Source organism: Erithacus rubecula, assembly GCF_903797595.1.
Source record: "Erithacus rubecula genome assembly, chromosome: Z".
In the NCBI taxonomy this organism is placed as follows: Eukaryota; Metazoa; Chordata; class Aves; order Passeriformes; family Muscicapidae; genus Erithacus; species Erithacus rubecula.
The window spans coordinates 7,633,974-7,660,293 of NC_136661.1; the positions used below are offsets into that span (position 1 = coordinate 7,633,974).

General features: G+C 41.0%; 2 protein-coding genes across 5 annotated transcripts in view; one reads left to right on the plus strand and one right to left on the minus strand.

Annotated features, from left to right (window-relative positions):
• LOC306814396 (putative COBW domain-containing protein 7) overlaps window positions 1-26,320 on the plus strand; it is a gene marked incomplete at its 5' end in the record, with an annotated part of 373,307 nt that overhangs the window by 135,630 nt on the left and 211,357 nt on the right. The gene's annotated exons all lie outside the window — the stretch shown is intronic.
• The window catches only part of KANK1 (KN motif and ankyrin repeat domains 1), a 120,831-nt gene continuing 108,724 nt past the window's right edge, over window positions 14,214-26,320 (minus strand). For all 4 annotated transcript variants that reach the window (XM_079330677.1, XM_079330678.1, XM_079330679.1 and 1 more), the window contains 6 exons: window positions 24,456-24,543; window positions 21,579-21,798; window positions 18,804-18,946; window positions 18,092-18,292; window positions 15,812-15,910; window positions 14,214-15,204 (listed from right to left, as the gene is read on the minus strand). In XM_079330677.1, coding sequence (XP_079186803.1) covers window positions 15,142-15,204; window positions 15,812-15,910; window positions 18,092-18,292; window positions 18,804-18,946; window positions 21,579-21,798; window positions 24,456-24,543 — 814 coding nt within the window. In that variant the 3' untranslated portion in view covers window positions 14,214-15,141. The remainder of the gene's footprint in view (window positions 15,205-15,811; window positions 15,911-18,091; window positions 18,293-18,803; window positions 18,947-21,578; window positions 21,799-24,455; window positions 24,544-26,320) is intronic.

Consider the following 26,320-nt stretch of genomic DNA (forward strand, 5'->3'; position numbering starts at 1 on the left):
TTATTTGGCTCTTAAAGCACAATTTCCCAGGCAAAGCTTTGTATTTGATTTTCTTGATTTTCATGATTTTCTTTCTGGCAGCATATAGGTTTTTGGCTTGTTTTCCCCCCCACCTCTATATTTATGCTTCTAGCAGTTTCTATTTTCAGGTTATACTATCTACAGGTCTCAAACTGCCTGCACCATAAAAAAAGGAAAGATTTTCTTATCAAACATATATCTGAACCCAAAATTTGCCTTGAAATGCTCAGTATTTATAAGATTTTAAAGTTGGCCTTACAGCTTCTCTCTTAGACATTTCTCTGTGATGATATATAGAGTATTGGCACCAGGACCATTACTCCAGATCAGTGAAATTGGATAAACCACTGATGGCTTTTGCTAAAAGTAATTTCAGTCAAGATGAATCTTTCATTCAGACTTAAGATTTTAAGAGTTTCAGTTTCCTTGCTCCAAAAATGTTTCTACGGCATGGGCATTTAGGGATAAGGAGTTTCAATTACTTGGTTCTCTTCTCCACAAATTCCTTTTTCATTTGCAGTTGATTTTTTTTTTTTGTTTTTTGTTTTTTGTTGGGTTTTTTTGTATGTTTTTCTTTTGGTTGGGTTTTTGTGGGGGTTTAGTTTGTTTGCTTATTTTTCTGGGTTTTGTTTGTTTGGTTTTGGGTATTTTTGTGTTGTTGTTTTTTTGGTTTTTATCCTCTGGTGTCCAAGGCTCCACTCTCACTGAGTGGAGCAATTATAGCAATTTAGTGGAGCACTAAAGCAATTTATAGTGCTTGCCACCATTTGGCTATTTCCTACCTTTTCTTAGTGAGAGTAAGAAGAGTGCCTGGTGTCGTGGTCCACAGTTTGCTAGCAGTAAAAAGGTCATGCTTACACAGACCACTGGTTTTTAGCAAGAAAGGACAAACTATGCACACATTTCAGCACCTTCAGTTCATACTCTTTTCTCTTGGTACAAATCCATACCCACTGGGAAGATAAAGTGTCAGGGGACCCTTCTTCAAAGGGTGCAATAAGGAATGTTGGCAGGGGGCAGGGAACAGCATCATGTGTATCCCAAGGTGGAGAACAGGCCTGCCATAGCAGGTGACACGCCTTAATGGCCACTGAAGCAGCATGTTTATTCATATTCTGCATTATTGGTATTCTCCCAATAAATATGGGGGAAGAGAACCTTCACATCAATAACTTCAGATGGGCCACTACTGAGAAGAGCCACCAACGATAGATGCTTAAGCAGAAATGTTTCTTTGTGTTATAGATGGGTGATGTGGTGGTTGGCCCTCACAATTAAGAGATGAATATTACAGGTATGTTAAGTGGTGTTTTTAGATGTATAGTTATGTTATTATAATATGTCCTCCCATAGTCTTCGTTCTCCTCCCCCTTGTATAGCCTTGGTAATTGGGGAGATCATTTGGAGAGGGCTGGCTTGTTACTAGGAACCGCAGCATAATGTCTCCTGATCTCCAATCAAGACATAAGAAAGTAATATCCACCAATGGATGGCAGAGAAAGAGTTGACTGACACAGCTTTGGGAAGGGCTAAGGGTATAAAAGGCAGACCATCCATTTTGCAAAGAAGCAGATGAGTGCCAGTCACGGGGACTTGCAATGCTGCTCTTTCTCCTTACTCAACCTTTCATTGTAGTTTTGTTAACGTTTAATAAACCTTTGAAATTCTAAATGTGAGTGTAATTTCTCACATTTGCAAGATACACACTAATCAGAAACTGGAGTTTAATGGTCCAAATATGAGGGCTATGGTAAAGATTACTGTTGGGTGTTGGGTTTCTTTATTTTAGCTTTTCCCATAAGTTGCTAGGAAAGTAACTACTAGTACTTAGGAGTACTTACAAAAAACAGGAATGTGGCTAAGGTGGGGAAATGAGTGTAGCATCTGACTACACTTCTTTTTTTTCTGGGAGTTTCTCTGTGAGGGAGGAGATACCATGAGATTTTTAGGGGGCAGTTAAAGGACGGGACTGGGGGGAGCTGCTTGCTCTCTCTCTCAGGGCTTTGGAGGAGGATGGTCGAGTTGCTGCTTGGGAAAAGGAATTTCTCTACACTGCAATAAGCCAGCTGAGAGCTGCCTTTCTTCTGCTGCTGGGCCCCGCGTCCCACGCCCTGCTGGGACATCCTGCAGTTCTAGCTGCCACTGCAGAGCCTCTGATACATCTCATCCACTGCCCCAGGGTTTCTTCTCATTCCTGCCATTCCAGCTTGGTGCTCCTCAGTCCAGCAGGGGCACTGGGATCAGCTGCCCCAGGGTTTGTGAGCCAAAGCCTCTCTCCCATCCCTTCCTGTCAGGGCAGTGGGTTTTGGCTGCCCCAGGGTTTGTGAGCCAAAGGCTCTCTCCCATCCCTTCCCATCTGGGCACTGGGATCAGCTGCCATTCCCGTGTGCTGCCCAAGCTGCCCCACAGCGCCCCCTGCAGCCGCGGGGGAATCACTGCACCCGCCCTGCCCGGCCAGGAGCCAGCAGCGCCCCTGCTGGCCGTGCCCAGAACTGCACCACTGGGAAAGTGTCTGTGGCCCAGAAGGGTCCCTGGGCTCCTGTTCTGGTTGTGGTTAATGCTGTATTTGTTCTTGTTTGTTTGCTTCATTACACATGCTAGTAAACAACTGTTACTCCTATTCTCATATCTTTGCCTGAGAGCCCCTTAATTTAAATTTTTTAATAATTTGGAGGGAGGGGATTTACATTTCCCCTTCCAAGGGGCCTCCTGCCTTCCATAGCAGACACCTGTCTTTCAACCAAGACAATTACTTATGCAAAAATAAAAAAACGTTGCCTGTTACAACAAATGTCTCCTTCTCTTCGTGCCTGTGGGCCCAGCCAATGAGATTGGCCCATGCTGCTCAATAAAAACAGGATTCACTGGAAACAAAACTCATGTTATTACGTTATGCCAAATATAATACAAAACCAAAGCAGTTTTGAAGTTCAGTGAAGCACATAGAATGGAGATATTTTTAAAATGTATATGTTTATCATGTTTCCACTTTGACTAGTTTTACTAATAACATGCATAAAGAAGAGGGAGAAATTACCATTTTTTACACTAACACCTACATTCTTCCTTTCTCATTTGTTCATGCAAATTGGAATAATTTCATTGTAGACATAAAGGCTGAAGAAAAAACACTGTCAGCTCCTTGGAAATTTCAATCATTGTTAATAATTGACTTGGATAGCTATTTGAAAGCATTATTAGGTCCAACGTTTAGAATAGAAGTTAAAAAGTGAGTGTGGAGTAAACCACTGAACTGCTTCTTCTCAGTATTCATTGTTCATTTTAGGCACACTTGAAAATTAATTGGATCCAGTGGCTTAGAACATTGAAGACTGTTGCATGACTCATTAAGCTGACATTTCTAACATTCCTAATTCACACAGTAAGAATGATAGAGTTGCATAAGCCATCTATACATTTGAGCTCCTTCATCAGGGCAGGACTACTGAAGAGAATGCCCTTAGTTCTGAATATCATCATCAATTCAGCTCAAAGACATCTGTAATGGAGCTGAGTTTGATAGACTGCCAGAATATGAAAAACTAAGCTCCAACATCTTAAAAATAGGTAACACAATTAATTGCAAAATTTTTATTTATGGTTTTTAATGGTTTAATGGATACATTTCAATTTCCACTTCACTGAGCAAACTAATTGGTATTTGAAGGAAGAAATATATCATTTCAAATTATAAAGCACTTGCTTTATTATTGCCTTCTCTAAATGGTGCAAGTTTTTATTATTTTGCATTCTTGATCTTCAGAAACTTAAAACTGTTGAAACTCTGTAATTCTAAAGGACAGTTACAACTGAGGCAAGGGAAGGGGTAGGTTTTGCTACATCAATTTACTATCCATCCAGGTTTTTTTATTTGTTATTATTATTTGTTGCTCCTAATTCTGATTATCAGTAGAAGCAAAGTTATTGTTACAATATGTCCTTCTGATTTATTTTCATATTTTTCCTCAAGCCTAAATAAATATATTTTTCACATAATATACTGCTCTCAGGGGAGCATTCTGTGAGAATCATTAAGTGTAGCACACATGCTTGAGAGCAAAGCGTTTTGCTACTCTTCCCCCATTTCTTGCCATTTCCTGTAGGAAGCCTTTCAGATCCACTGAGTGGGATGGGGGTGTCAGAATATTCTCCAGAGACAGCTGAGCTCTTCCAAATATTTTAATCAAAATCAAATTACTTACTTAATCAGCCTGCTGTGAAATTACCTTATGTGAGCTGCTGATCTTTTGCATCTCCTAGCATGGGAAAGAGGCTTTCTTCTTTGCTGTCAGCCAGCTTCTCTTCCCCTAGAGCCTCTCCCATTCCAGCCTCCATGCCCCTAAGCCCCCAGAGCAATTGGGCAGTTCAGAGGTGGTCCCTAACTGCTGTTGAAAGTGCATTGGGTCTTTTCCCCTTCAAGGTTTGTGTTTTCATCTCACATTCATGCCAGGAATCCAGTTCAGAGATAGAACCTGGGAAGTCTGGGTCCCAGGAAATGTATTCTTATAATGTAAAGCTTTACTTAGTGCTATCAAGATACAGATAATCAGAGCATTGACTGACTTCCTTAGGCTAGAGTTTTCTTCTGTCACTCGTGTGTTGGTCAGCAGTGTTGGGGTTGATGATCTCTGTATATATGCACATTTAGTAATCAAGAGTAATTGAATTACTCTTATACTATGGGTGAGAAGCTGGTAGAGCTTCAAATTATTTCAACTGTCAAGCTATTAATTTTAATTAGGCTGGCTTTGTCTAGACACTGAGATACCTTGAAAGGTGAAGGAAACATAATATAAAAGTTAATTAGACACTGTAATTTTCTGTCATTCGTGTGCAAACTGGGCCATTTGCAGATGCCAGAATAAAGGTGTTCTGAGCCCAGCTCAGTCATCACAGCTAAATGCATGAAAATATTCACATAAATATCCTCAGAGTTTGAAATTCTAACAGCACATGATGAGGTTGAAAACAGAGTATCTTCTCTGCATGGTTGTTTAAGTCATTATTTTCTCTTACCTGTTTTCAAGAAACAAAGGCATGGAGATTGCCTTTTCACTGGAAGACAATTTCTATGAATTCACAATAACAACATCTAAGAAGACTGTTCATTAGGCACCTACGGTAAGTAGGGTACACCTCTTATATTGCCTGAGTCTCCATTATAAACATAATAGCCCATAATTCCTCTCTACAGGACTCACTGGGTTCTACTGTCTGAATGATATATACCTTAAATACCTGCCTGGATACTCAGTTTGCTTTATGGCCCATCAGCTTGGTCCTCTGGGTGAAGAGCACATAACAATTTGAGTAGCTATTTATTCTTACGTGCTGCAGTGAGATCCCTCCTATCTTTTTTCAAAACAAACTTGAGGAATAAAGTGAAAATTACACATACACATACCTTTTTTTTTTTGAGAATATTCACTTGGTTACAATAATGATATTGCTAAAGTAGGAGCTGTTATCAGGGGTGGCAATGTTATTAGCAAAGAGTATCTTGTACTCATCTTTTATTCTTATTCAAAAACATTTCGAAAATAATTGTTATTATCAGTATTAACTTCTAGGGGACACCGATTAACTTCCTAAGATGGCAAAAATAACTAAAGTCTCAAACCAAGTCATGAGATTGCACTGTTAATCTTACTTTAGAAGTGGACAAGTGATGGTGGTAAAGGGCAACAGTGGAACACTGAAATTCAGGAGTGGCCTCTAAATACTGGTTAATATAATCCTTTCCTTAGCAGAGGACAGAAGGAGTGACTTCTGCACACTTAGTTTTGTTTGGATGCTCTTGAAGTTGTAGGAAACACAACCTCATTATGATGTAAGACTCATAACTTTCCTTACTTCAGGTACTTTCAGGCAGTCTGCATTGCATTTCAGGATGAATTATTTGGAATAGCTAGTTCCTCAGCTCAAGTGGTTATGTCTTGGAGAAGCATGTCCAGCTCAGCTTCTTTCCATGTTTCTCAGTAACAGTGCATGCCAGCAGCAGACCATTGGAACCCCTGTTCAGGTCCATGGTAGATTAGCTTGTTTTTCAGGTTTTGTTCCTGTCTTTGAAGAACCTATTTTCTTGCAGGCTTGAGGAGAATAATGCACAGACCTTTCTGCAGTTGGAAAAGAGTTTCACCCATCTTCACTACTGTAAATTAGGGCAAGTGCCCCTTTTGATCTGCCCTCTCATGAGGGTGGGGGCAAGGGATGACCTGTTTGTGTGAAATACATCTCCTGATTCATAGCAGATTCCATGACAGGGGATTTTATTAGCTTCCTCAAGAAAATCATCCTGTAATTTGAAGAGAATTTAATTTCTAGAGCAGAGATAGGTCTCAGAGCCTGGGTAGCTATGCTATACATCTTGGTGGGCTACTGATTAAATGTTAAATTAGAGACAATAGTTGAGACCAAGATTTGCATATGTCAGGTCATACATGCAGCCCTGATATGTCAGCAGTTGAAAGGGGATTATTAAAAGAGGAAAAATGAATGAAATAATACCAGAATACTAAAACAAACAAACAACAAACAAACCCCCAACTCAACAAATAGGAAAATCCCAACCCAAATCCAAAAAGAAAGACATAAACAAAACCCCAACCCCAACAAACTTCTGCAACTAACTGCTCTGTCAGAGAATCTAGTAGTCTCCCTCTGCATGTTGCAGCAAAGATGGATTTATCCTGTCTGCAGAGGTCTCCCCACTCCACAGAAAAGTCATGGGGGAGGCTGACATAGACGAGGGAGGGGGAACAGCCAGCATCTGCTGGGTTCCAGCTGGGTTCTCCATTGGATCTACAGGGAAGAGTGGGAAGGCACTGGATTTTGTTCACCCAGCTAAAAGGATGCATTCACAGTCATATCTGTAGTATGTTTTCAGAAATACACATATATATACCCATTTTCATATGAATATGTCTTTTCTTTGTTTTCAATTCTTGATCGTATTCTGACCAAATATGAGTTGTGTGAAGACCAACATAGGCAGTTACCATATGACAAAAATATGGAAACAAACTTAATATTAATTTAAAAACTCACCCAAATGTCCCAAGAACTAAAGCCTGTTTTTGCAGATCTACCCTAGAGAACCTTCTTTGCCTGTCTCTTTGCAAACCATCCATGACTTAATATTTCAATGCTCACATAATGTGAGATGTTCTAAATTCCTTATTTATTTATAGGATTTATCTCTTATCAAAACAAAACTACCCTTTTATATTTCTTCCTTATTTTCAGCTTCTAACTTTTTAGCAGCTGTTTTTTGTTCTGTCGAGGGTGGCAGACTTTGGACCTGTCTGCTGGGACACTGTGACTTTAAATGGTGTCAAGTTTCATTACATCTTCCAGTGCCAGGTGCCTCTGCTCCATCTGAAATGAACAAAAAAATGCACAGACCTTTTTTTTTTTTTTTGTTCTCATCACACTGCCAATTCTTGCTTAAGCAGTACTCTGGCAAGTTCTCTTTCAGCATTACAGATTGTGCCCACAAATTCTTTATCTTTTTCCTCAGTTGCTTCAATCTGCTTTTGCTAAAACAAGCCTCATTCTGTCATACTGTGTTTGTAATCTCTCCCAATCTCTTTGTACAGCTGTTCTGCTCACAATTCTCTCAAATCATCTTCCACTGCAGAAGGCATTAACATGCTTCTTGCTCCTCCTGCTAGGCTAGTGATGCAGATTAAGCCACCACAATAAAGGGCCTCTGAACCCATGTATCTGGTTGGACTGGAAAATTTTCATTATAAATTTGCAAGAATGAGTGCATGGTGGTGGGGTGGGGGCAAGACATTTCTAGAGCCAGTCGCTGCCTGCTCAGTACCAAGGGATTGCAACTGTCTGCCTCCAAGTCTCACTTATGCTCGGGGCTGGAGGAAAGTTGCCTTTCCAGCCCCAGAAAATGCCCAAGAGTAATGCAGGGGTGCTGCAGGATGACTGCCAGACACAGCAGGTGGCTTTTCATGCCTCAAAGAAAGGTGTGATACCACAGCCAGGAAGTAGAGGAGGATTTTTCCTAATCTGCCTGTTCCACCATGACAAATGAAATCTCATGCAAATGAAATCTCATGTCTTCATCTCAGTGAAGATAATGTGGCTCAGTGAGGAAGGACAGCATTACAGGGGTAGCATGAGCTACCCTTCCAGCTCTGCAGCTTGTCAGAGCTCTGGAGAACACAGCAAGGGCTGTTTTTGCAGCAGTGCTAAAACCAGTAAGTGAAAGGCTGAAAAAAATTACCAGTACATCTCCTAGAAATATCTCTTTGCTACTTACATTCAGCACTTAGAGATTTCAAAGCACATACACAGCTTTGAAAAAAAATGCTACCACTCATGGTATCTAAACAATAATACTGCAGATGAATGTAATGGTGTTTGGAATATATGGACATTGAGGTTTGTCATTCATGGGTGAATGTATTTAATCATACTCTCCTTAAGTATAATGAGGCTCTTATTTACAGGTCTTTGCATACAAGTCCTTGAAGGGCGGTTTTGTATTGAAAGAAATACTTTAAAAGGCTGTTTATTTTTTCTGGTGTTGACTAACAAACACACAGAGATATGGTTTGCTCAGTGGCACAGGGTGAAGCAGCAAAGCACCTGGATAAAATGGTAGAGAAAGAAAGGTCAATCAAGCTGGCCTGCAGTGCCCCCCACTTGCTTTAAGGTCCCAGGTGAAGTGCTCACAGCAGGTAACAACTACCTAAAGACTCCTGTTTTCCCTAATGGCCTTCTCATTCATGAGATCTCTGCAGGAATGATGCATCAGGTGGGAGTTTTGGTGTGTGAAAAGATGCTTTTTCTTACAACAGGAAGAATTGAAAATAGTTAAGGAAATAGAACACTTACAACAGAAGTTTTGAGAATTCATTTATCACCTGTGGTAAGGACCCATCTGATATATTGACAAAGGTTTGTTGTACTGGGTTTCTATGGCCAGGTTTTGGTAGCAGGGTACTTCTGTGAGAAGATGCTAAACTCTTCCCCACATTCAACCTAGCCAGAGTCTGTTCCAAGGCAAACCCATTGCTGCCAAGGCAGAGTCCCTTGGTGACAGTGATAGATCTTCAAGCAGAATACATATAAGAAGGGGGAAAAGGTACTCAGCAAAAGCAGCTGCAAGAGATGAGTAGAACATTTGAGAGAAACAGCTCTGCAAACACCAGAGTTAGTGGAGAAGGATGGAGAGGAGGTGCTCAGGGTTCTGGAGCTGAGATCCCCCTGCAGCCCCTGGTGCAGACTGTGGTGGGGCAGCTGTGCCCTGCAGCCCCTGGAGGTCCCTGGTGGATCCAAGATCCACCTGCAGCCTGTGCAGGACCCATGTCAGAGCTGGTGGATACGTGAGGGAGACTGTGACCCTGCTGGAAGCCCACTGTGGAGCAGTATTCCAGCAGGACTGGTGTATCATGGAGAGGAGCCCATGCTGCATCAAGTTTGTTGGGAAAACTTGTAATCCTGTGGGAGACCCACTACAGTGAAGAACTGCAGCCTATTAGAAGGGTTCATAGTGGAGAATTTGTGAATTGGAGCAAGGTTAAGAGGAAGGAGAAGCAGCAGAAGCAACTTAATGGACTAACTACAAGCCTTGTGCCAGTCCTCTTGTGCCAGTGGTGGGGAGGAGGCAGAGAATTCAGCAGTGTACTTGGGCCTGGTAAGAAGAGAGGGGAGCAGGAAGGTGTTTTAAGATTTGGGGTTTATTTTCTGATAATTCTACTCTGATTTGATTGGCAGTAAGTTAAACTAATCTCCCTGAATCTGTTTTGCCTGTGACAGTAATTGGTGAGTAATTTCCACGTGTCCCTATCCGACCTCACCAGACTTTTCTCTCTCTCCCTGACCATCAGAGGGGAGTGACAATTGTTTTGGTGGGCATCTTGCATTCATCTAGGATCAACCCACCACAGATGTATACAGCTGTAAAACAATACTACTTTGAGCATGACTTACTTCTTGTGCTTTGTACTTTGTTTTCTTTGCCTGGCAGGAAAACAGATGTACTCTTTTACAAACAAACTTAAGAAGTCGTTAGAGTCATCTTTGAAAAACAAAAAACCACCAACAAAATCTTGTTAGTGTTTCCTGATTAGTTCTTAGAGGTTCCCAAATATTTGTACAGGTAGCACGTAATTCTGCAGCCCCTTCAACAGCACTTTACTGTCCAGTGGTATTCAAGGTACTGATGCACTGGATGATGTTACATGAACTACAACCAAGCAGGTGGCTCAGCTTTAACCAGGCACTTCTGTTCAGTGGATGTGTGTACAGACACTACAGCCAAAGTGAAGTAAGGCAGGAATTTTATAACTGACTTCCTTTAAAATTGATGTAAGTTGTGGATAGTAAAGGCTAATACTTCCACGATCCCAAACTGAAATACAAAACAAACCTGAAAGGGTACCCCTTTCCTCTAATCTCACTGTGGCAATTTCTAAAAACATTTAATGAAAAATTCTCCTTACAGGTCTTCTAACATTGCTCCTTGGCCCCTTACTTCTGTCCCTAGTCCCACCTTAGACCTTCAGAGACAGTCCCAAGCATCACCATGTGGACTGAACAACTGAAAGCATCTCTTTTTAGTGAGGAAATGCTTGTAGTTAACACACCTGGTGCCACAGAAGAGCAGGAAGGGATGAGGTTTACAGACCTGCATGCAGGCACAGAATCCACTGAGGAGAGCTATCTGCAGCTGCAGTAAGAGCATGAATGCTGTTTTGGCCAGCTTTGCTGGTGCCTTTCAAAGGCAGGAAGATGCCTGTAATGTTTGGGCTGATTCCCCTCCAGGAAACAGCTAGTCCTGTGTGTCAGGGATCGATGCCAAGGCTTGCATTAATTCACACCATGGTTGAACTGGACTTCTGACAGACTTCTCAGCCAGAAGTAGGAGACACCAGGAGAAATGGACTAAAAAGCTATTTCTAGAATAACTTGAGTTCTTCCAGCCGTATCGAGAAGATAAAACCTCTGAAAGTATGTCTTGCAAAAAAATGTTGTTGATTTTGATTAATATTTTGTTGGCTTGTTTTCTTAATGTAAAACTTCATACCAGTAACTCTCAATTTTTAAGTGACAGACTCACTTAATGTATGACAATGTAAATGGAAAAAGACATTGACACATTTTACAGTCTTGAAAAATTGCCCATCTCTTACATATTCACTGACAGTCGGAGTTGAAAGGTGATGACAACATCATGCTTGGATATACTGAGAGTCAATCATCATCTGACCTGAAAAACAAATGCCAGTGAGGGTGTGTAGGGGGAGCTCAGGTCAGAGCTGGTATGCATGGTAAACCCCTTAATCCCAGCACTGGTGATAAATGCCATCCAGCATTTGTAGGTGGAATTAAACTTGGCTTGCAGAGCACATCAGTGGATACAAAGACTTTTGGAAACCTCTTAACTATTTCCTGGGGAAGGGCCCAACTTCCACAGTATGAACTGCTTCAGGTGTCACCTCTAGGAGCTGGGAGACCATTTAAGAGAACAAAATTTTAAAGGAAGAAATTATTTTTATTTTCTACTTCTTATTTTTTTAAGTGCTTAATTCATTAAGTCTATCCTAATGGGATTTTAAGCCAGAAATTACATTCACTTTAGTAAAATAGTCAAGTAAACTTTGTATTTTTCACCTATATTCCCTAACACATTGAAAATTTTGTTTCCTTTTGACAAACTGCCAGATCTGGCATATACCAGAATAGCTTCTCTTTACCATACAATTAAATTGGGGTCACTTTTCTTTAACAAGGCATTTTAGCCCAGAAAAAATGAAGTTTTGGGACAAAACTGAACATTGCACAGAAATGCTGATTCCATAGCTTCATCTAACATTTTCTGAAGCTCTAGGCAGTTAGGTTCTTTTGCTTACCAGGAAAATGGCATCTAAATAAATTCAGGCACTCCAAGTTGCATAGTCTGACATTTGTATGGTGTTAGGGTGGTCAGATTCCTTCACAGATTTCTGCCACTTACAAAATGTTTTAATTTCTGATATACCAATTGTATTCAGGATTGGGAAAGAAAACAAAACAAAAAAAGGAAGGAATGTTTATTCCACATTACTCTCCTTATGCTATTGTTGCCGGTAAAAAAATTTAAAAAAAAAAGTATTAAAGTACATTTGGTGATTCTTCCTGTGTCACTAATCACCTAAACTACTGGACTAATTGTTTTAAACCCTGCTATGATAGCTCCACATCCCAGAATCCCATCATGCCCAGGACTCCCATTGATTGTGGAGGGAGAGACAGAAATCTGTTCCAACATGGCCCTCTCCTCTAGAAAGTTATTACTCATGGGCATTTTACATTCTTTTGTTAGCTCCATTGTGTACAAAGAGGGGGTTAGGCTACAGTATGTACAAATAGCATGTGCAAATGAAGCTCAGGAGCACAACAGAGCACAACAGAGATCATAGTTTAAAAACTATATTTGGGGCAAAGACCTATTAGACATGTTACTAATTAACCTATTTCCTACAGCAATACAGAGGCACTGCTAAAGAGGACATTGATAAAGAGTATGTTGAGCCATCTGATAAAGTTAGACTTTGGAGCATAATTTACATGCTTTAAAACTGCCATCATAGCATCACAAAATCACAGCATATTTCAAGTTAGAACAAACACATAAAGTCCAACACCCTGCTCTTCTAAAATTACCTAAAATTACTGTCATGATAGTTAAATGTATGATCACTAACTCCCTTAAAACAGCACAAGTGGCCTAGTTTTGATCAACACAATGCTAAATAAAAACTGCATTCTTGGCAAAACTGAAATCAGAAAGCTCTTCGTTACCAAATTCTGTCTTGGCAGTAGGTCTCTTTGCTAAACAAGAATTTAATACATGAGATACAGGCAAGCATGTATAAATAAGTGAACTGGATTTTCTGTAAAACTAGATAAAGTTCTGGAGAAAGATTAAAGCAGTCATCTGTTTTCTGCATTTCTTCGGCTTGATTTGTTTATCTCCAGCCCTGTATTTTAAACTCATGAAGAAAAAAACAGCTTATCTTTACTTTGCTTTCCAGACAGTTGTTCAAACTGGGGCAGGAGATGACAGATCAACAAATCTGAAAAAGACTCAAAAGCAACTCTTGCCATGCCCAAGCCAGGGAGATCTGACTTGCACTACTTCTGTTTAGTTATAAAACCACCCAGATCCTAAGTGAGTGAGGAATTCATCGGGAACCTTGCACTGCTGCTGTGTACTGTGTGTGACACAATCTTGGGTTATTGGGTGGATGCCTGTGTGCACCCCCTGCTACACAGGACAGCCTGCACCCATTGACTTGAGAGAAGGCAAAGTGAGAGACATTTTTTGGTGTTTTGTTGTTTGTTTAGGTTTTTTTCCTGCTGGTGCTGCTCTTTGCTGTCAGTCCTGTGTCAGAGGGAAGACCTTATTTTCACAGTAATTTGGCTTGCTGGGTGACAGGCCTCTATACCTTGCATGTAGGATTGAGGTGAGAGAGCATCCACACATGAACAGATGCTAAGTGACGAGTGAGAAGAAAAGTTGGCCAGAGAGGTGCAAGACTAAAAACTGACATCAAGGGACAGAGGGCTTGTTTGGGACCACTGTGCTATGTCCCCCCCATCAGAGGTCCTTCAGCTGCCCTTTGCCCAGGAGACACTCCAAGCACTGGGGCACTGGTTATCACACCCTACCTGCAGTGCTGGCCAAACCACGTCTGGCTCATGGAGAGCTCTTGGCATGCCAAGTCACCAAGTCAATGTGGGCCCAGGGAGAATGGCTTCAGTGGGTCCCTATTTCAAAGGGAATCTGTAGGAAAAGCTGTTTGATAAGGACTTAGGGGAGAGAAGGCATTCCCTTCACCAAGCTGACAGGAGTGTTTGTAAGATAAAGCCCAAAGGGTTTTATTTCAATTAACTGCTTTTCAGTTCAAGTACACTGCTTGAACACAATCCTTTGACACATCCCCAAGATGCTTCAGAGAACTGAGAGAGGTCACTTCTCAACCAAACGGCAAAGGGTGCAGCCTGTGCAAGACAAACAAAGGCAGATCATCTTCACAAAGCTCTTCCAGGCAGCAGAAAAAACCTCATGTGGGCACTGTCCAGTCCTCCCTGCCTTGATTTACCAATTTAGCTTGTTTGCCTGCTGCATTTGTAATGTGCAGCATTTCTGGATGATGACAAATCACAGGTAAAACAGAGAGGAGTAAAACAGCGTAATGAAATTTTATTCTGAAAATATGGCAAGAGTCTAAGGCACTTCAAACAATTCAATACACTTGACTAAAGTGAATGTGACAAGGTAATAGCATTCCATAAATACGCACCAAGAACTACACTCAATTCCACTCAAGGGGAATATACAGCTGGTACCTCTAATTTTATTCTCCAATAAACATGTATGGAGCTTATAGACTGAAACAGTTAATAAAAATATGGTAACACGACATGTAATTCTTCATGTAGGTTTTAATTATTAAGGAATATAAAATGTTGAAAATACTGTGTGAGTTAATTTTATAGATACTAGTATCTTTTATATAAAAAGGTATACATTATCCCCAATTAGCAACAACTTATTTAGTGAACTTCAGACCTGACAAGAGGCTCTATCCCCAATACCTACCCACTCACCCACCAGCTCAAGATCCATGGAGCTGACTACATAAGCAACTGCAACTTCTGAATTTCAAAGTAATTAAAAACATGAAAATCATGTTGGAATGAAATTTATTAAAAGTTTACTGTGATGAAGTCTAGGCACAGTAAATATGTTTTAGAACAACTAAAAATAAGCCACTGGGACTCCCCTGCATGGATAGCTTTAGAAGTCATAGTCTGCACATAACATAAGAAAGGATAATCTACACCAAAGGAAAACAGGATTTATGCCAGTGTACAGAAGATGAGTATGTGAACAAAAGAACAGTTCTGGCTAGGGTTCTCCACTGAGCACTGCCTAATTATATGCTTGCTTCAAGTTTATGGTTTTCTACCTTTAGCATTAGATCTCTGCTTTCACTTTGCTGGTGAGTTCAGGCACAAGACAATTACATTCAGTATCTGTCTCAGTAAAACAGTAACATTTAGCAGCTTAAAGATGATGAAGAGATTTTTACAGATATTTATGCACTACTACTCAAATGTGGCTCTGTGAGTGGGACCAGGAGATGTCCTTCTGCTAAGTCTAGGAGTGCCCTAAAAAAGAGGAAAGAACAGTTAATCAAAAAGAAATTATTCCAGCCAGCAGATAGAAAGCACAACAGTCAGAGTTACTCTGTTCAATTCCGTACCTTTAATTGTACAGATGGTTTGTTTTTTTTAAATTTTAGGAAGAAAAGTGCCAGCTATCATACAGTCTACTAACTGCAAGTACATATTGTCTAGACATTGAGGTGTTCAGCAGCAGTTTATCAGGAGAGTGAGTCAGGGCTAGAGGAGGGGTGGTAGCAGCCAAGACACCTAGAACAGCTATGTTTCAGTTTCCAGGTCAATAATTACCATTAAAATGATACAACAACATCTCTGCACACTAGCCAGAATCAGTGAACCTTGCTAGCAAGCTATCTGTACCCCTTGGTAATTAGGAAGAGAAGCAGGAACTATCCCTCAGCCAGGCTTCAACCAACAGGCAGTCAACATGTACTTTAAAAAGTACATTCCACTTAACAGCACAGAAAGTGTCTTGAATTTCACATGCTGTACTGCTGCACAGATGTCAGGGAGTAAATTTCTTGTTTACATTTCACTATTATATTCAACAGCAGCAAGTTAAAACATAACCTACAGGAGATTGTGTACTAACCGGTGACTGGGTTTTGGAAAAGTTGACATGGGCATAGAGGAGAACTGCTATGTCTTTATGTCCAGCTTCCAGGGCTATTGAAAGTGCTGTGCTGCCATCCTGAGAGAAGAAGAAACAAGAGAATTAGTGCTTGTATGCTTTGACAGATCTCATAAAAGCCCCATCAGCCCACAGAGAAGTGAAATTATTAAGTGGAGGCCCTACTGCTCATACAGACAGGTTAATTTAGAGTCTTGTTTAATTTCTTTTGTTTTAAGCCTTGCACTCTTGTTTTATGAGGCAGTCCAATTGTCAAAGCCTCATAATTTCTCTAAACGAGGAGTCTCAATTATTGCTGTGGAAGAATGAGCACGCTATTATCACAGTAACATTACATGTAGTGCTGTGTAAGACCAGAAGATTGGGCTGTCTGAGGGAAACTACAATGTCAGTAACAAGTAGAAGAGATGATATGGGAGGGAAAAATGCTAGTCAAATATAATGATAATTGCTGTGTTAAAATGGTAATTGTTGTGGTAAAGCTCCCATCAACATTGAGAGAAATTGCACTCATAATTCCATATGCTCCCTGACGGAAGTCTAAATACAAACAAAAGGACTTTCCTAGTCAAAAACTGCCACATCCATTTCTCAGAATATACCGCTACTTTCAAAAACCACAGGAGTTGAGGGTTCTAGAAGCAAAAAGTACTTTAGCTGAAAGAGTATTTTACTGATCTGCTGTTTTTCCTTTGGACCATGTTTGGTCCAGGAAGACACAGATGTCAGGCAATCTGTGATGTGAAACTTGGTGCTTGGTTCACTGTCTGGCTTTTGGCTCTTGCACACAGAAGTCTCTACAATAATGCCAGTATTTGAAATGTCTCACAGGGATGGAGTACACATGCTAGCCACTGCTGTAGCACTGGTATTGGAACAGTTGGCACCAGTTTTTAAATGGTAAACCCTTTTTTCAGCATGGGATGCAATGGACAGCATCCACATGGAAAGTCTTCTTATGAGACTATAGGGAGCAATGATACATAAATCTAATTGTCTTGAACAGACAGGCAGCTAGAAGAGCTGTCTACTACAATGCTATATAATGCATGAGAAATGCACAGCTAACATTCTCCAGTCAACACAAGCTCTTAAAGAGAGCTGCTGAATCTCTGCAGCACACATTAGTAGGATGATGCTCACCTTATTACCGATCATGCAGACTGGAAAAGAATCATTGTGACACTCAGAATAGCTAGGGCAAGGCTAAAAATCTCAATCCCACAGCACAGACAAATCTGTGAATAAGCAGCAGCCAAACTGTGCTTGGGAAAGTATCAAACTGGCCACAGGAATAGTTAAATATCATGTCCCCATAAAGACTATAATTATTGATTTCATATCTGATAGTGCTAATAGCATCTGAGCAGCAATGATCTAGACTGCTTCCAAAAGTGTTTGTTAGACTGAGGTCTTCCTATATTTTCCTCTCCAGCCAGATGTTCCCCACCACTAGCACTGTGAGCAGCTGAGCTGCCTCCTGCAGCAGGTGGGAGAATGAAGAGAAATTGTCCTTGTCTCTCTGCAACAGCTTCAACAACCACGCACCCACTGCCCTCCAAAATCCCAAACCCAGGCTCCATTTCAGTGTTCAGTGGGTAAAGCAATAGGAAGAAAGGAAAAGTATGCAAGAAATGAGAACATAACAGTGGCAAGAAACAAGCCAAGTCAATGTTTTTAAGCTTGAGAAATCTACAGATGAAATTTTCTGCTGACAGGCTGCAAGGATCCCTGAAAGTAAGAAATACGCTGGTGTCTCACTTAGCACTGAAGTCACAGTCTGTATCCATTTATTGTCAGGACAGTGTAGCTTCATGACTAAGATTGAACCTATAGTCTCAAAAGCCAGGGTACAGGAACAGTGTGAAAGTAATTTCAAGAGAATTGTAGGGCTGTGTTTGCCATGAGCACAGAAAAGCAACATAGTCAGGCCCTAAATCACCAGATAAGGTCCACAAACAGAACTGGAAAACTCCTTTGACAGGGGGAATGAATGTGAGAGGGAAAGATGTTTTACTATGAGCTAACAAATGTTTTGGTTTTTTTTGTTCTGGCCACTAAACACCTACAGCTAACCACAGAAATTGCTACCAGGTACGTCTGTTAGAACAGTAAAAATATTAGCCAAATAATCATAGCACTTGCTAGCAATTAAGCAGAAAATTCATGTGGTTGGTACTCTGGCACTCGGAGTCAGACATTCACCCAAGCAGTTTTCAGAAGCACTGAAAGGCAACTCACATTGTCCTCCAGGGTGCTGTTACATCCAGGCTGAGCCAGCAGAAGCTTAACAATCTCCACGTGTCCATGCTCACTAGCACACATCAGAGCTGTGGAGCCCTCGTCATCCTGGATATTGACATCTGCACCACAGGCCAGCAAAGCTCTGACCATGTCTATCCGGCCATGGCTCACAGCTAGCATCAGTGCAGTCTGGCCAGCCTGCAAGGAGAGGAGAGGAAAACCCTAAGAACTACACAGACAAGCAGTGATAAAGCATGAGCACATTTTTTTTTGTGTTTCTTCTGGGGAAAAAAAAAACCATGTTATTTTAAACAGTACTCCCAAGGCTTTATTTAAACAGCTTTTATGGATCACATATCCCACATTCACATAACTATTTACTGAATTAATGGAAGATATCCAATCTGTAGTTTTTCAAAGGAGCTAAATGCTGCAGAATTTGTAAATGCCGCCCAAAATTCAGTAATAGTTCTTTCACACAATGACTAACCTTCATTTTAGGAAGAGGTCCAGACCTGAGGCTCAACTGTTCTTCCACAGGTCCATTTTGTATACAGCAAACAAAAACATCCATAAAAAACCCCAGATGATGAAAGCCAGTGAGAGCAACATTTGAACGGATAAGAGCAGGGATGGGAGCATGGAAGGAACAATAAAATGGCACAGGAGTACAGCAGTGAGAATGTGCCTGGTGAACTGTTTGACTGACCTGGCTGGCTTTAGCATTCACATCCCCACAGCTGAACAGTTCCTCCACTATCCTCATGTCCTTCTCTGCTTCCACAGCTGCAAGTGCAGCAAGCATGATGGGGGTATAGCCAGCCTTGTTCTGATGATTTACATTACAGACATCTGCAGAGGGATGACATAATTTCTTCAGAAAACAAGAACCAAAAGAGCAGTAGTTGTGCTAATCAACTGAATAAACTGTCAGTAAGCAGCCTATAAAAAGAAAAAGAAACAACTGTCTTCATAATGGAGGCAATTCAACGGAAGGTGGAGAAGAAAAACAATTAACAGAGGAGCTCTTGAGCCACAGAAAGAAAAGAATTATTTTGTACTATGTGTTCAACACAATAGACAGCACAAAGACATTTTATATGTCATCATTTAGGGCTTTATTTGTGCACTATTTTTTTCTTTTGTAAAAGCAAGTGGTCGTGAAATTTAGCATGATATTCAGAAACACTGTCAGGAGAGTCCTTAAGCTCTTCTCCCAAGGACATCCATACTGCAGAATAAAAGTGGTCCAGCAGCATGGTCAGTGGAAAAGATATTCCTGCAACTGGAGTTACTTTAAAAATCTGCAGGTACTTCAACATGTTTTGGAACTGCCAAAAAACCACCCCTTTAAATTAAAGACTGCTGCCAGTTCTACAGTGTATTTGACCACAAACAAAACTGCTCTGGGAACAAATACAGGCAAGTCCTCTGACTAGTGCCAGCAAGTGACAAGATTTCTCCTTTTTGTTCAAACCTTGCCTCCAGTCTGTCTTTGTTCCTAAATTTCTGCAGAAATTCAGCAGTGCTTATTGATTTACTGGGCAGCAGGGTTTTCAGTGTGCTCATTGTATTGGAAAGCAAGGACTCAGATTTACATAAACAGCATCTGCAGACCAGAGGTTAAGTTTCACCACAGGTATCTTAACATGCAAAAATGGTTTAGGAAATTCTTCAGACATATGGCAAAGGATTTTTTTTCAGTCAAGAAAACATTTCAGAAGCAATTCAAGTGCAAATGTAAGATACTGCAAATTTTTTTCATGCTAAATAACATCGGTGATGATACCTTATAACCAGTAGACCAATACTATTTCAGACATCACTTCTGTGAAGTCACTGAAACTAGAGAACACAACACTCTGCCACATGCATTACATCCTAAGTAATAAATAACTTTTGGAAGTGGTGTGCTCCTATTCTGACTAGGCTACTTCAGCAGTGTGTTTTCTGAGGTCACATTTAGCTCCTTTTCTACGTGGCTAATGAGGGAAACTTTTCTCCTGTTTATCCTCTTGGTGACTCTGCTTCATTCTATGGAGGATTCTCATCTCATCTTTTACACTCTTCTTGCCAAACACAGAGTTCTTGATGTAAGAATCTATCTGTGGTACAGCCACACTGCAATGCTGACCACAGTGACCATTGAGACACAGAGAAAGACTGTTGAAACCTGAAGGAATCTGTCTATTTGCAAACACTTTCCAAGTGCTGGCATGAGCAGTGTTTCCCCTGCAGAGAGAATTACCTGGGACTAGTCATGACTGCTCCATTTTACAGATAACACCCCTGATGTTCCTAGGCATACACTAGCCGCCATGACCTGCAGAAGTCCTGACTTTCAGCAGAAGATGAGCATGTTCCTGCTTCTCTGAGACACCTAGGGGAGCAGAGGGGCAGCTCCCTCCCACCACACTGTGCTGCAGAGCCAGCCAGCCCCGTTCCACCACGCTCCTGACATTCCCTGCATTCCCCTGCTGTGACTCACTCTTCCCAAACACAGGCTGCCTTCAAAAGGACCAGAGATTTCAAAGTGCTCACTTTCCTCTTGAGGAAGTCTCTGCATGTGTGACATGTGCTAGGTTACCAAAGCTGAGATCTGTATCATTCATATCCTTGTTTATCTGATGCTACCCTTCTGGATTTATGAATATTGGCTTGGCTTACAGTCCAGACACGTCATTGGCCTAGTTAAGCTTTCACAGCCAACTGTGACAGGCTTTTTAACTAGTTTAGAGAAACCAATTTCACTCAGGGAGCAAAACTAGGATTAAACAGACTAAACAACCAGCCTGGGACCAATTCCAGTGTGTGATACCTTCTGCTGGATGCCATCTGGCACATTGAATGTGGGGAGAAGATACTCCAGAGTCTCCTCTTTGCCACTACACTTTCTGCACATGTGTTGCAAGAGGATAAAGAAAAGGAAGCAACAAAAGCAACCACATGAAGCTGCATCAGATTGCTTATGGACTAGGAAAATGATCTGTGTGACAGAAAGCCATATTGCTTCAGTTTCTCAGGAAAGTATCATAGATGAGTCAATGTGGTGGCCAGAAAAGCTTCTGCACTGCACTAGACAAAGTGTTTAAGTGTTTAAGTTTGCATGTGTAGATGGTATTTATACCTCAATGCATCTTCCTCCATCACCACCCTACAGAGTGCTGAGCAGCAGCTGTGCTGCCTCCAGAGAAAACTGCTGGAGACTGTGATGCTGAACTTGGGACTACAGTCCAAGAGTCAGGAATCTAACTATCTGTCTCAACTCTGTATATAATTTACCTAAGTGTTTTTTTAACTTCTTCAAGTAGCATCACCTCCAAAGCTAGTACTAGAAACAAGGATTCTAGAGTACTAACTGAGCCAATTGTTAACAGTTAAATCACTTGCTGGAAGAAGACTAAACTTGGCGTCTAGTCCATCAAGAATTTCACCTGTGAGAACTGCAAAACCAAGAACAGTTAAAAAAATAAAGCAAACTTACTTGCATCCAGAAGAAGCTTTACAATTTCAAAGTTAGAATGTGAGACACTATAATGCAGAGCTGTGTTTCCATTTCCATCTGCCATGTTGATGATATGTCTGAGGACAGCGGGAGAGATCTCTTCAAAAGCAGTTATGTAGTCTCCAACCATTTCAGGGACAGCTGACTTCTGACTTGAGACACGAAACCACTCATGCTGGATGGTATTTAAACAAAACCTCTGCCAAAACCAAGACAGAAACATTTACATATGGACAATCTATTTAAAGGATTTTCCATCCCATAAATCAGCAATGCAGGTCAGGTCTTTTTTACTCAATGTGGGAAGAAAGTATTCAGGTCACAAACAAGATGTACAGACTGAAGCTTCCTCTCTGACCAAAGTCCACTTTAAAACACCAACTGTTTACTTCCTCTCACTTCACCTGACTTTCATCTCTGACGGCACAGAATTTTAGGATACTCTCAGAATGGAGCAGGTTATCAAATGCTGATATAAATCACTGATAAACTCAAGACTTTCTCACTGGACTTAGAACAACATCATGCTAAGTCAGTTAGGCCCAGTTCTGAGGCACAAATTATCAAATGCACAAAGGATATGACAACTGGCTGGGCAGCAGTTCTGAAGAAGAGCTGAGCATTGCAGATGATTACAAACTGAACCCAACATCACATTGCAATGTCAAAGGTAAATACTGTTTTGAGATGAATGAACAGATTTATAGCTTGCATGGCATGTGATGAAATTCCTCCTTTCTGCCTAATACTGTGAAGAAAACACCCTGGCTACTTTGCTTGGTCTGATCACTGAACAACACAAAATATTTGGTTGAGACTGTTTCAAAGTTGCAGCAAGAAGGCACAGAAGTCAAGGAAATCTGATCTGCTGGACAGACAGGAAAGACCAGAGATGCTCTGCTGAAAAGAACCACTGGGGAAAGAAATAGTGTAACACTTGTTGCAGAAAAAAAGGAAAAAAAGGAAGAACCTGTTTTTCACCTGAAGGCTGGCTGGCTGTATTAATAAGACATTTTAGTTGCAATGAGAAGACTGCACATTCAGGATACACTTTCCCATGGGTATGAATTGAGAGTGGGGGAGTAGGAGTATCAGGCCAGGTGACTTGTCTGTTGTGACAAGGTAGGTAGAGCAAATCTCAGTGTGAGCAAAGAAGGCTTCCACAGTCACTACCAGCTCTGACTTCAAGACACTTTCTCTAACCTGGAAGGACCACCATATCTTTCCCATAAACCCTCACCTGCAAGGTGGCCAGTAAATTTAAGGGTAATTTTACAGAGAAGACACTCAAAACCTTTATCTAGCCTCTGGGGAAAACATACCAGCAGCTCTAGAAGTGATCTGCATCTGGTAAAGAGAAAATATTCTACATACACCAGTGCTACCTATGTATCTATACTGTGTAAACACATCAGCAGAATATTTTACATCAGTGCTACTATAATGTGATGTATGTATTCCATGAACATAGAGCTGAAACGCAAAGGTGGCCATAAACTGACACAATTTAATTTTTTATTTATTTCTGGCAATACTGAGTTCAAAGTACCACTAAAGAAACTATTTTTAGTCACAGTATCACACACATTAATAAACAAACAACACACTTTTAAAATTCAATTCAAATTTAAATTCAATTAATCCATCCTATTCAAAAAAGTGCAGTCCACAGCTCTTCCTGTGTAAACAGCAGCTACAAGAGCTGAGGTTTGCTGGAAGAGCTTGGGATAACTTCTACAGATCCTTAGTTATACTGACATTTAACTTGTTTGGACAAGACTTATTTATCAGCAGACAGACAGAGGACAGGAGCTGATTAGTCTGCAGCTTCCTCCTACAAAGCACTGCTTGTGCTGGAAAACACTTTAGGCACAAGAAATAAAAGCATAAATTCAAATTACACTTCCAAGGCAGAGATCATCATCTGATTTTGGCATTTTTGACACTTTCAACTCCAAGAGGGCCTAAAGCATTTGTCATTTGCATGCCTAAACTACTCCTAAAGGAAAAACATAGAATTAAAAACTATGTGTCATAACTGTATGAAACAACCTTTCAAAACATTCCCTGTACCACAGATGTCAGAACTGGACAGAGTATTACAGAGACAGTATTACTGTGTCATACAGACAACACTATTGTCTTTCAGAAGATGCAGATGCTCTGTAGTAGAGGAGAATGACACTGAATTGTTGTCTTGTCTATCACTCCACAAGTGTAACAAATGCAAAATTCAATTTCATTTTCAAATCATTTTCAGCAGTATTCCTTTGCTTGCAGATTGCTCTCACAGAGTAGCATAGGCAATTCCTATGTGAGGCATTTCCAATAAGGCAAATACAATGCTATTTCTTGAGACTTGAGTATTTCTCAAGTACTAACAATGAATATTCCTTACTCTCTGCAGCACTGATAAAAACCACCAGTGCAGTAAACAAGACAAACAGCATCCCTTAGAAGAAGGCAGATCACCTAGTGTTTCAGAACAGACTCTGAGGTTTCCTCAAAGGAAGCAACAGGCTCTTCACCCGCTGCAGTCTCCTAATGTGAGGCCTGAGAGCTGCCCACAGCAGTGCTACACCAAAAAACCCACAGAAATAACACAGGTGTGTTGAAACTGTACTTTCATGTTGCTGTTTTTATGTGTGTGCCATGGGACAACAACACTGAACCACACAAAGCACAAATATATTATCTGGATGAAAGCGTCCTGATAGAAAGAGCTTTGTGACTCTTGCAGGAAAAGACAAAATCCTCTTCTGCCACTGTGGTGCTGGTCCTGTAAAACCAGAAGTTACCTCCTCCTGAAGTTTTTCTACTGCATGTCAAGAGAGAATTTTCATCTGTACTGCTTACCACATCTTTGTTGGTTAATGCCTTGGGGTCATCAATGTTGTTTCTCAGCAGGTTACAGGCAGAAAGCATCTTTTCACTTAACTCGTACCTGAGGGAGACAGCAAAACACAATAAAAATTTCAATTTTATCTTAGCATTTCAGTATAGAAACATTTGTTCTTCTGAAAGTTCTCTGGGAATTAAAGTTCCCAGGCAAGCCATCTGTTCCTATCATGCAGAAGCCACTCTGGCAGCTCTTCTCACAGACACTCCCTCCACACTGACTGGAGATGAGTGTGGAAAGAGCAACAAGAATGGAGAGTGGGAAACACATCACTTTTGTACTCTAAGACTTGGCAACTCTTCTAGTGGAAATTCTCACTTACTGCTGCATGGCTGCAGAGCACACATTATATGCTATGTGCTTTGATTACTTGATTGACAAGGAAAAATGCCATAGTTGTGATGGAAACAGAATTAAGCAGTGGGAAACAACTCAAGAGTTGCCTCCCTGCCAGCTCCCATTCACTGGAACTAGGCTTTTCTCATCTCACCCACTCTAGAAATTTAGTTTTTCTCCAGCCCTCTTTAATTTTTACACTTCTACTCCCTTTTGATTACAAATTTCAAAACTTATGGTAGGCCAAAAATAAGGTCAAGGTCTGTGCCACACGTCACACCAAGCCATGGCCAACCATCTTCACCTACAACCTACACAGAGGATAATGGCAATTTTCCCAGAAAATTCTCCCCAAAAAGTGGAGAAGCTAACACACTAATGTATAAGATGGGCATTTTGGTCCTTATGGAGTACAAGCCAGCTGCTAACAGAGCAAGGAAATTCTGCACCACTGCATGGACCATGGCCACACCTGGCCATGTCCCCTGACTCTTCCCCTCAGAGGGCATCACCAGGGCAGTCAGCTTGCAAAGAAAATGCTCCTTAACTACACATGGCCATCTAAGCTGTTCTGCTGCTCTTCTTACCAATCGCCCCTTGCTTCTGTAAATATAAATTAGAGAGCACTTTTGAGAAACTGCCCACTTTTTATGCCACCTGTAATACAACAGGCTATCCTATAGTACTGTATAAAGTAAGCACAGGGCTCTTCAAAACACACATCTCCAGGGCCTCCAAGCTCTTAATTAATAATTTCTGCATCTCTTTTATTTAACAGCTGACAATTACAGATAACTTGATGCTAAGCTACATCTGCAGTGAAACATGCCATTAATTTTGTTGATGTTAAACCTATATAATTTTCCAAATTAGCACACTGGCAAACCTGAATATCTGTTAAGATATCCTTTCACTCTCTTGATTTATACTTCCTTTTGCCATTTGCTAATGAAGACTCAGTAAAAACTCACCACTCTACTGCTTTACATTTGCCAAAAAACACAGCCTTATCTGTCAAATCCTACCTTACACAGCAATTTGAAAAGTACCCTAAGACATGACATATTGAACTAGTGTGTGACAGCAGCCTTGAAAATATGCTACAGTACACAATTCCATATGGTATGAAGCACATGGTCTCAGGGTGGACAGTGCCCTCAGTGCTGTACCCCATCTTACCATGCCATGGCTGAGATGCTGTGGAAGGTGCAAATGCAAGATGCACTCCCAGCAGGCTGCTGACCTGGTGTGCATGGCTCAAGATTAATCTGTTTGCTTACTGACTGCTTTACAGACCAGGATGTTACCGAGGCATTGCCTGCTCCGCAGCCTCTGCTGGGGGAGCCACCAGGGTCTTGCTGCTAATGAATCATTTAAAGTCAATGGGGAAGCTGCTGGAAAGGATAGATACCCTCCGACCCCTTCTTCCTGCTCAGTCATTGTGCCATGAAACTGCCTCTGGCTCCCCACTGGAGGAGGAGGGAAG